Genomic DNA, 11,650 nt, shown 5'->3' with positions numbered 1-11,650 from the left:
CTTCTCACAGATAATGTCAAATTTGATTCCGTCTAAAATTCGTGAAGCAAGACCATCAACGAATTGGCTAGAGTGTTGACGAGAAGAAAAAGACCTCACGGAGATGGGGATTGCAGAGAACACAAAAAGGGGGAGGAAGAAGAAACGCCAGCAAGCAATTAGGGGGAGTCTCTGTGACAGTCACTCTGACGCTCAAGTTAGCGAGGTGGAGGGAAAATGTAAGAAGAATAGTGGAAGCTAATAGATTTTTCACGATGAAAAAACATATCTACGCTCGTGGGGGACGAGACATTTTTGTAACACTTTGTAATCCCCATATTAAATAAATATCATGATTCGATGTCATATCAAAGAAAAAATATCTTATCAGTGTTCTTTTACAATATTGAGCAATAATATCGCCCCTATATTACGAGTATTCCATATCTGTAATAATATATTGTCTCACATACTTCCAACAACATCATGTGGAGCACTAATTGCACCATTGAGTCATAATCTATAAGGTCAATTGGGTTCTTTGGGTCTTAACCCAATTAAGGGAACAGTGGATAAGTAAAGGAGTTCAATTTTGGCTAATGAACTAGTAGACTTAGACTTAAGAGTATAATTTATTCATTTTATAAGGAGTTGAGTGATGGTATCATGAGAGGGGGGTCTTTGTTTAGGAGTTATGTTAAGGAGCAAAGTCCAGTGACTCAGGTGATCCGATTGGACTCTTTCACGGGAATAGAGTCTAATGACTCGGACAATCCGGCCGGGAGTCGGAGAATCGATCAGGAGTCTTCGGAGAGGCTTGCTGACTCAGGGATCTGATCTAGAATCCTTCGGAAGACCCCCGACCATCAGTCGACCTGGTGTCTTTCACGGACTTTGACCGCCACAGCTGGAGACGCTCAACCGTTTTTATCCTACGTGGGACCCCTAAATTAGCCGTATCACCCATCGATCCCTGCCCAGCAAGGCAAGCAAGTCAATTGAAAACAGAGTAGGATGGGTGCTCGGACAGAATAAGCATCTTCTTCTCTTTTTAATCTCACATGTTTTGAGTAAAAAACAAACAAAAAAAAGAGAAACAAGATCGATCTCTCGTAATACAATTTAGTACAAAAAAAAAAAAGAACTGTTTTCCCTTGGGCAGTGCCGGCTGAGTTGGCGTGGCGTGGCGTGGTGTGGCAGGCCGTCGCTTGCATCTCATGCGTAAGCTGGTTCGTTCATCAGAGACCATCGTTAACATGCGTCAGAATCCGAGGACGATGTAGTAAACGAGAGTGATGGGAAGAGCGATGAGCATCCCGAATATAACCCTGCACGTTTCGTGATATGTAAAAGAGAGAATTTTAGCTGTTTGCTCTGTGGAAGGGGAAGAAGGGCAATTGATTGATCTGCTGCTCACGCTGTGCTTAGGATGGCAGGGTGGACGTTGTACTCCTTGGCGAACACGAAGGGCACGATGCCCTGCGGGAGAGCCGCCTAACGCAGACAAAACATCGCATGTGATGTGAGCGAGGCTCTTGGGGTTCGGTCGATCGATCGACAGTATATGAGCGTACCTGAACGATCGCCACGTGGAGGAGGGTCCCACGCAGGCCAACGGCGACCGAGGCGGCGGCCATCACCGCCGGCCCAACCAGGAACCGGACCGCCATCGCAAAGGAGGCCACCGTGTTGCCGCACGCGATGATCCTCGGCTGCAGCGCCATGAACAGCCCTGCAGGAGTGTGATCCCGGTTTGTTCTAAGAAGTAGGATCGGTCAGATGTTGCTCGAGTTGAGGAAGGAGATGGACTTGCCTAAGCTGAACATGGCCATTCCCAGGCCGGCGTCGGAGAGAATGGAGATGGAGTTCTCCACTATCGTCGGCATCGCGACGTGCCACCGGAAGGCGACGAGGGACCAGGTGAGGCCGATGAGGCTGGAGTAGGTGTTAGGGTTGCGTATCAGCTTCCGCCACACCATGATCAAGATCAGACGGGTCATGACGCTCGCGGGGGGCATTCGAAGGTCCGGTCTCATCCCATCCGACGGCCCTCCCGCACCTCCCCTGTCCCCGCCGCTCGCCTCGTCTGCTCCCTTTCCGCCGCCGAAGCTCAACTCCTCCGCCCGGTATTCCTCAGCCTCTACATAAACCACGACCACTCAAATAAGGGCGAGGGTTAGTTTAATTGAATCGAGGATATTAGTCAATTAATTAACCTTTGGCGGTGGGGAGCTCTGCCGGGACGAGCATTCGGATCTCCTTCGCGCCATGGTCGAGGTCAGGATCGCGGCCGGCGAAGGAGGGGAGGGCGGCCACTTCCGACACCGGCGACGCGCTTGAGCTCCACACGAACATGTGCAGCTCCTTGGTGTCCGCCGTCCCCGCTCGGTTAGGATGCGGGTGGGGTTTCTTCGCCGCGCCGGCGACGGAGATTTCCGGCTGCGGCGGGTGATGGTGGTGGTCGTCGAAGTTGGAGGGGCGCGGGGTGGGACCGCGGGAAGATTGGAGGGAGTGGAAGTCGGCGGCGCCGAAGCTGGAGGGGCGGAAGGCGGGGGTCGCCGCGCTGCCGCCGCCGACCATGGCGAAGAAATCGGCGTGGTTGAAGCTGGATCCTCGCGGAGTGGGGTTACGGGAGGAGCTGAGCGAGTAGATCTCGGCGCCGGTGAGGTTGGACGGGCGGGGGGTCATCATCGCCGCCGATCGCCTCGACGAGGTCGACTTGCGGACGGTGACGTGAATCTTGCCATCGCCGCCGACTTCGGATACAGCCTCTGCGGCCCCGGCGTCGAGGGAGACGACGTCGGGGTCGATCCGGAAGGAGACGATGGAGGCGGCGGTGTCGGGGAACTGATCCGCGATGAGGAGGCGGGCGGCGCGGAACTCAAAGAGGAATAGCATCAGCGTGTACCAAATGATGCACTGGAGGACGACGATCTGGACCATGAGCGCACCAGCGTAAGACCCGTACATCGCGATGAGGAGGGGGATGCCCATCACCAGAGTATTAGGTAGCGTAGAGAGGGAGAAGATGGTGATGGACCAGTCCAGTGGCGCGGCGCCGCCGGGCAGAGGCCGGCGTCGGCGGAGGAAATTGGACCAGGCGGCCAGAGCCGCCAGGACCAGCAGCTTCTGCAAGGTGTCGGCGGCGACGAAACGGAGGTTCATCGCATAAGGGTCATTGGTGGAGATGAAGTGGAATGAGAGGAGAGGCACGGCGAAGATAGCCACGAAGCGGTTGATGCCAGAGCACTGGTCCGGCGACAAGATCCCCCACCACCGCACCGAGCCGTAGGCCAGTATCATCGCCACATAGAGCGGCACCACCGCCGCCAGCACCGTATACAGGTCATGCCAAGATATCATCTTTCCCTCCTCCGGCGATCAACCACCCATCTCTCAACACGAAACAAATCGGAATCAAATATTTATGCTCTTCTTTGCTCTGTATCAGTGACTCCCCGAGAAGAAAGGAAGCGCGTTGGCCGATATATTTATACTACATGTTCCAGAATGAAAGGCAGGAAGAAGACGACAAGGCGAGCCATTGGGTTCGCTTCGCCGAGTTGGGATTCCTCTCAGAATGGGCAGCAAGTCCTCAACGTCGGAATGGACGAAGGCTCATCAGTAAGCAGAGCATGAGCTTAACTTGTTTTCTTTTTCCGTCGACTTCAGTTCAAGTTGTTATTCTCAAAGTATTATTAAAAAAACTTGTACAGGGATGGTGAAAGCGAAACTCGCCATGTGAGCTGCTTCCTGTGAGCAAAGCTTCTCCTCTTACCTGATCTTCTTCATCGCCATCATTCGTCTGCCACTTCTACAGTGTAAACAGTTGGATATGTATTCCTAACGATAGACACTGAAACGATATCACATCCTTAGCGAGCATCAGGTACTCGAGCAGCCCACAATCCTAACATTAACTCGACTGATGTTTCACCTGTACATGGGTCCGTTGCCAAAAGCTAAGAGCATCCGACCACACCACGACTACTGAGTTTTTACTAAACACATGGCGTGGCTAATTTCACTACTTCTCATAGGTGCGTGCTTGTCACTTGTGTATACGTATCTTCCTCTTGACTCCATGAGGCACTAAGTCGGCATCTTTGAATCACTTTTCTGAAAGTGGCCCAGAGTTAAATGGTGGACTGAAAGCTACGCCCCAAGCGAGGACACAGAACCATGTGCCTCGGGACGCCTTAGAGAGGGCTTTGCTTGCAGCCAAATCACAAGGGTAGAGACATGAGCACAAAGACATGCATGGATTGGATGTGATAGAGAAAGGTCCTCGACTTTAATTCTCTCCCAAAGTAACAGAGCTCTCATCATCATGTGCATGGCCGGGGTTCATTAGCTTTATGTTGATGGTCATTGCTAGCTTAAATGCATTGTCTCGGACTCCAATTCCCTTTCAGTAAATTCAACATGGAATTAGTGAGTGAGATATTGTGATCATGCCTGATGCAGACCATTCAACTGGGCACGTGGAGCTAAAAATAAGAGACATGCATATGAAACACAATGAAGAAGAGAACAAAGCACTATAAGATGGAAAAAGGTAGATTTTAAGGGATTCACATTGATTTTGTGCATAGTCATTTGAAATTCTCTCATTCTGTTTAACTATGGCACTCGATAGGAACTTGTTTAGTTAGAGCTATACAAACGAAGGGCGACACAATCTCCTAAAAGATCTTACAACTAGAAGAGATAGATATCGATAGCCTTGAGAATAATGGAGTGAGGGCAGGTTGTGTAGGGCCAAAGATACAACTATAGGGGGTGAATAGACTACTCACCTAGTTTATAAATTCCTTATGTAAACACAAAGATAGGCAATGGATTATATTTTATTGATCATGTTAATAGCATACACAGTGAAAACAAAAGATTTGAAGATCTAATCTAATCTTCATACTCTATGATGCATTCGAAGCATCACTTTCGAATAGTTCTACTATGCAGTGGAATAAATCTTAATAGTCAATCAGATTTCACAAGCTGAATGACCTTAAATAAGGATTTAACCAAAAGAAAATTTCCACTTTTAGTTATGAAATGAAAGAAAAGGAAGAAAGTAAATTATCAAGAGTTTGAGAAGTTAGAAGTCTTTTAACCTAGTATAATCAGTAAGGTGGCCCAAAGCCCAAGTCTCAAGGCCCAGAAACTAGCAGGCAGGGCGAAAGCTCAAGGCCTAAAATTCCAAGCCCATAGCCCGAATGGTGATAAGTCGGCTCGTTGAAGTGAGAGGCAGAGAGAGAGAGAGAGAGAGAGAGAGAGGGAGAGGGAACTCAAATTCTAATTTCCGATCCCGCTTTGGTACTCTGCGATGGGCGACTGCAGTCCCTCGGCGACGGCGCCTCATCCACTGCCGTCGAAGACCCCGATGGCCTCGCGGTTGCAGTCCCCTCCCTTCCACCTCGGATCCAACAACGACGAGCTCGAGCGCGCACAGGCGCGCGCCGCCGCCCGCGCTGCTTCCGTCCGCCGCAAGTCCGTCGTCCCCAGCCAGCCGCTCTTCTCCGAGAGCAGAAATGATATCATGGACAGGAGCCAGATCATGGATCTCTTCCACAACTGCATCAAGCTGGCCAGCGAAAACGTGCGACCGCTGTTTTTTTTCCCCCGCGCGTGCATTCTTCATTCTGTTGTTTCTTTTAACGCATTGGGGGAAGTGGACAGCTTAGGGTTAGATTTTTCATGCTTTGATTCGACTATCATGCCTTCCCTTGATGATGGGTTGTGTTATGGAGAAAATTCAATTGAAAAATACTCGCGAGCTGACGCTCCCCTTAGCCCCTTTACTCGCATTGCTCTGATGAATTCTTCTTTTTCGTGTTCTTTTCTCATATTGCTCGTAAAAGATATATCTACTTTCCCGGATATATATATTTTATGTCACTATCAAGAATTCTGTCATTTCTGCAGAAGATTAACCAGAAAAACACATGGGAGCTGAGCCTTATAGATCATCTCAGTGAGATCATCAGAGTGAGCCCTGAAGATGACGAGGAGACCAATTTCCAGAAGGTTTGTGTATGGATAAATATTTACTTTTTTTGCAGATGTGAAATGGCAACTAAACCAATTTAATTTCAAAATATTGATCTGGTCAGGCAAGTTGTACTTTGGAAGCTGGCGTGAAGATTTACTCAATGAGAGTAGATTCCGTGCACTCAGAAGCATATAAAGTTCTTGGAGGGATAAATCGTGCTGGGAGAGAAGAAGATAATGGTTAGGTTCTACTGCTTACAAGCCATGTTGGTTGTCACTATTGGAGGGCTTGGAATCAAACAAGTGATATTTAGTTGCCAATAGCTCCCCTTGATATAAAATTTACATTTTCATGGCAATGAATCATAGTAGTATCCAAATAATATTTTTTTGTATATATAAAAGGATGATTCAATAAAACATTGAATAAGTTGATATTCTATTATACTTTATTTTCTTCTAATTCCTCACCAGTGCCACCAGGCCTATCTTTATCTTCCGGTCTCATCATTGTTGCAGCTACACTCTTTTGTGCATTGTTTTAATAGATTTCTTTATCAGAATAAAGTCAGCAATTTGCTAATATAACAAGCTATACTCACAGACACCACTGAAATGGGGGACAATATTGATGTTGCACAAACAGATGACGTCTCTAAGAAGGAATTGGAAAGAAAGGTACACAGACTTACCAGCTCTAGAACTTTCTCTTGCAGATGTTTTCAGCTTACGCTATTTATGAACCACAGCTTTCGCCCTTATCAACATTGGAATCATCTTTTGAAGCCCTTAACATAAAAAAGTTTGATGGTATGACTGAGTGCTATGTTGTGTTTCCTGTTTCAGAATATTTGATGCCCGAGTAGAAATTAATTTAGCAAATTTCATTTTCAGAGGCATTTATTGTGGATCCTCTGTATCATCAGACTTCTGCACAATTTGATGAAGGTGGTGCTAAGGGTCTTCTATTGAACAACCTTGGGGTTTATGGTGGTTGCCGTGTACTTTTTGATTCATTTGAATGTCCAGAAAGGAGCATGTCAACAGTTGAAACTGAGGGACCTGAACTAATTGATCTTTCTTTTGCTAAAGGCATGAATATTGTGACTGTTATGTCTATACATATAATATATAATGTCCACTAATTGGATGAGGACTTCTTTTTTTGTACAGATTACATTGAGAAAATGATGATCTGTATGCTCACGGCAAATGATATTTCACCCACTCTAAAGGATATCCTGAATCAATTTGATGAAGAAAATCGTAGGCCAGATATAAATGATTCACCTCAGGAGCCAATTACTGAGGATTTTCCCGAAGGAAATGACCAAATCGATGTTGGAGAGAATGGATTTGATGATGATTGTGGAGCTTGGAACCTTGATCATGATGATCGTCTTAGTGTAGCTGATGACAACTCAACTAACATAAACCTAAATTATGCAAATGATCTGGAGGTATGCTTTTTCTGGCTTTGCTTTAACCCATAGAATTTGGTTGTATAAACTTTATCTTTGTGATGCAGGAGGATTTTGAATGCAACTTTAATGGACCTAATGTGGAAGAGAAGTTTGAAAAAATTACTGATTTCTTGTCTGTAGGATTGGGGTTTACTTCAAAATCAAATGCATGGGCAGGACCTGATCATTGGAAATATAGAAAAGCAAAGGGTAGACAGAGAAAAAAAAAACCTCAATTTTATTTTGTCATTCTTTGTATCACATGTTCAATTATTGGAAGAAAATGATTGCAGGTTTAGATCAAAAACAATCATTGGATACGAACACTGAATCAGTAAGCAAGAAATCAAAGAACCGGAAGGATGCTAATGATATTGATTTTACAAAATCACTGGAAATTGATATGCCAAATATCTTTGCACCTCCAAAGAATCCAAAGTCATTGCTATTGCCTGCAAACAAAGCAACATGTATTACTTCGCTCCCTGAAGATTGTCACTATCAACCAGAAAGTCTTGTCAAATTGTTTTTATTACCAAATGTTATGGTAAGACAAACTCAATTGGTTTCTTTGTCAGAATGTTTCATTTCTCTGTATTAATAGAAATTCCTCCATTTTTTAGTGTCTTGGAAAGAAAGGAAGACAGCTTTCTGGTAAGATTGCAATTTCCTTGTAACTCGTGGTCTTTTGCTCTTTGCTTCTATGATTCTTATGATCTTTCTGCTCCTGTGGTTGACAAATCGCTGTACTGGAATCTCTTTATTCTCTTCTATGAAAATGTGCTATTTTAGCTATCTATTGACGAAAGGTATCCAAATCACGTGATTTAGAGATGTGAATATTAATTATTGTCTATTAGTTTGATTAAAATTGATTTTTGGTTCAGGTAAGTTGCTGGTAATAAGCTAAATGATTTGAAGGACCCAACAGAATGCATATGCATACAAAATATTTCTTCAAATCAACATGGTGTTAGTTGTCATTTCAGTTCTCTTGAATGGAGCTTTTGGCGATATATTTAGAAAAGAAAATACATGGTGTTTTGCTTTCTTTTTTATGCGCTGTAATATGAATCTCATTTTCTTCTTAGAAGTTTTTGAACAACTGCACTCCCGTACATACACCTAGATATGCTATAGTCATTCTATGTGCTTAATCAAAGATCTTTTAAAACAATTGGCTGTCATAAACACCCCAATCCGGAAACACAGTATATTTATTTACTTTTAGTTTTTTCCAAAGGAAAGGAGAGTTCAGTTAGGAATTTGGAGATTCATGTAAAAGGAAAGTCATTCATTCAACTATTCTGGCTGCTGTATTTTTATACGATTAATTCTAATTTACACCTTTTCTTCATCTCAAAGATTATACATCTATTCCCTATTATACAGATGAACCAAGACAAAATGATGGGAGCTATGTGGCATCATGGGAAAATGATAGTACATGTGATAACTTTGATGATGGACTTGCCTTCGGTGATACAGATGATCAAGGGAGTCTTGTTCGTCAACCTCGCCAGGTGCATACATGTTTCTATATTATGGCACAGATCTCTTTGTTGAAAATCATCAAGTTGACCAATATATTAAGTGTGCACTAGTTTACTAGTAGAGAACTTGAGGTTAATGCATGAGTCACAATCACATGCAGCAATACAACCATAGTATCACAGTGTGTACGCAGGCTATGATTCAACTAAAGACTCAGAAATAATACAAGTTCGGAGGTCATCATAACACAAAGTTGATAAATAATTAATAATTAAACAAAACAGAGACCTTCATTATTAAATTATTTAATGTGAGAATGTGTGGATATGGAAGCGTTTATAATCCAAATGAGATTCCAAGAGGAAAAAAAAAACACAACTACAGCAAAATAGACAATAATATCGTATTACACATGCTACAAATCATTTTTTATTATGTTCAATGAAATCCTCTTAGAAGATAGTTTCAAAGGACCAAATCTGAGTCATGTCAATAGTGGGCATTCCACTTGTGTTGCATCTTTTAAAATTAGGTTTTTTGTTTGACTCTCAATGTCAAGGTTGGAGGGAAATGTGTCTTGTTCGAAAATGACTCATGAAAAACACAGAACGGTTTCTATGGCACATCATCAAAATTATTTGTTCTCAGTAAACCTTCATAGGAGATATTGTTTCAAAAGATCCCAATCAAAATCATGTCATCAGTGGATGCTATCACAGATATTGTTTAACTACCCCATAAATTTTGGCACTAGTTGTATTTAACTCTGCCAGCGTCATGGTTGGGTAGAAGTACGTTTGATGTGAAAATGATATCCGAAAACTAAACATTTCCTAATGGCAAACTAGTGGATGTCCATGTGACAGTTGCAAGTAAGCTGTGCTTAAACAGATCACCAACTCAAAAATTAAAAGAACTTAGGATGTGAAGGCTGTCTTCTTCATTTGGCCATTATATACTAACATAGTTGACATTTAATATTACATTTCCAGGACCACTCCCTTAGCTTTGTAAAAATAATAAAATTTTATACTGACATTTGTCTGTTTTAAACTGAAGGTAAGCAAAATAGACATCCAGTATGACAAAGTATCGAAACAAGTTGATGTTCATGCACTGAAAAATATGCTCTGGAATCATATGCAAAAATCAGTGCAAGTCTCTTATGAGGTAAGTCTTTTCTCCATTATGTATTTTGAACTTAAATTAGTGTAGTGAGGTTGTATCCCTTTTTAGCAGGGTACCTTTAGCTTCAGTCTTGACAATTTTTTGTTGATCCTTTCTTTCTTTTTTCATAAAGAACCTGTATATACCATAGTGTTTCTTAAATGTTATATGCAACTATTTCTTATATAAATCCTCAAAAACGATAAGTAGTCACATATAATCAATGGTGTCTAGCTTCTTTGATTCCTTAATGAGCCAAAATCATGCAAAGCTTCACTACTTTTTAGTTTCTTCTCAGGAAGATTGTATTAGAGCTCTATCCACAATCTGTCGGAGGGACAGAGGAACAATGATTACTTATATGTCAAGATGACTTGAGCTGATTATTTTAAGTTGTATGCCTAGCTGAGTAGGTTGATTGTCAACTTCGTTTGGAGCTGCTCAAGTCCGAGTGGGAGAGGGACTTTGTTGAGTCGCCAATTCATCAAATTGTCGAGTCAGTGAGTGCTCTCAGTGTCGAGTCGATGAAGTTGATGCTAAAGGTGTGAGACGGATGTCGAACAAACCCAAAACCTGAGTCCAAGTGGATTGAGTGAGGAGCGTCGATCGAGGAACAAAGATGTTAAGTCCTGCAACGAGACAATCTCCTTAAAATAGATTTATCCCCTTCGATAATGCTAAGAGATCACATTTAAACGTCTATTTTCTAGGATAAAAATGATGAAATCACAAACACAATCTAGCATAGGTCGACGTAACGACCTAAGCGTATACTTGAACACTATCACGGGTATCTCTCTAACAAAGAATTACATAGTAGAATTAAAGAAAAAAAAAAAAGAAATGAGGGGAATTAAAGTCTCTTTCCTTTTGACACTTTCTCTCTTGCTTTATTCTGTATGAAGAACTTCTGCTTTCTTTTGCACACTGAATTGCTTCTGCCTTTTCTTTTGTATGAAGAAAGCTTCACAAGCTTTTCTCATTCATGTTCTACTCAAGATCAACGTGCTTCTCTTTATAAGAGCTTCTTGAGCTACATGTTATGACATGTGGCACACATGTGACATTCTCATGCAAAAGTATATGACAACATGTGGCATCCTCATACAAAAGCATAACATGTGACATGTGTCATTGAGCATGCAAAAGTATGAGGTAAGAAACATGCAAGGCATGTGGCACGTCAGGTGGCACACTCCTACTGAGCCACGCGGCTGAGCACGCAAAAGAGACTCGTGGTAAATTCGGACTAAAGTCACATGGACACACTATCCCCGATCGTGGTCCATTGCGTGCAATAGCATTCACACGAGAACCCTTTGGGTTAGTGTAATCATCCCCTTTTTGCACTATATATCAGTCTTAATGTCACTTTTTCGTTGCGAGACTAATAATCCATGAGTTGTGTTTCCATTCATATTTTTCCAACAATCTCCTATATGAATGTAAACAAGGTGTGTAATAGCCTTCAACAATTAAGTCATGTATAGGATAGGTAGGTATTACCTTTTAAACTTTCCCTTGTGAAAATACGTTTGCTCACCGGTTGATCA

The 11,650-nt window shown here is 42.9% G+C and overlaps 2 protein-coding genes across 2 annotated transcripts; one reads left to right on the top strand and one right to left on the bottom strand.

The window, feature by feature from the left end:
- Positions 1-1,001: 1,001 nt before the first annotated feature.
- On the bottom strand, positions 1,002-3,672 carry LOC121975403 (auxin efflux carrier component 3a-like). Its single transcript, XM_042527029.1, has 5 exons — positions 2,196-3,672; positions 1,793-2,119; positions 1,554-1,711; positions 1,397-1,473; positions 1,002-1,307 (listed from the first exon to the last, which is right to left on the bottom strand). The coding sequence occupies exons 1-5, from the start codon at positions 3,340-3,342 to the stop codon at positions 1,241-1,243; spliced, it is 1,776 nt and encodes a 591-aa protein (XP_042382963.1). The 5' UTR covers positions 3,343-3,672; the 3' UTR covers positions 1,002-1,240.
- A 1,553-nt stretch (positions 3,673-5,225) lies between these two features.
- Positions 5,226-10,450, top strand: LOC121978367 (condensin complex subunit 2-like). Its single transcript, XM_042530722.1, has 13 exons — positions 5,226-5,581; positions 5,908-6,009; positions 6,096-6,213; positions 6,578-6,651; positions 6,723-6,783; positions 6,868-7,065; positions 7,147-7,433; positions 7,502-7,646; positions 7,730-7,983; positions 8,060-8,090; positions 8,829-8,959; positions 9,990-10,120; positions 10,396-10,450. Exons 1-13 carry the CDS (start codon positions 5,309-5,311, stop codon positions 10,448-10,450), a joined length of 1,860 nt encoding a protein of 619 aa, XP_042386656.1. The 5' UTR covers positions 5,226-5,308.
- Positions 10,451-11,650: the final 1,200 nt, after the last annotated feature.

This window comes from Zingiber officinale, chromosome 4B, assembly GCF_018446385.1.
Source record: "Zingiber officinale cultivar Zhangliang chromosome 4B, Zo_v1.1, whole genome shotgun sequence".
In the NCBI taxonomy this organism is placed as follows: domain Eukaryota; kingdom Viridiplantae; phylum Streptophyta; class Magnoliopsida; order Zingiberales; family Zingiberaceae; genus Zingiber; species Zingiber officinale.
The sequence above is the reverse complement of the archived record's forward strand: the minus strand, read 5'-3'. Positions and strand labels throughout refer to the sequence as shown.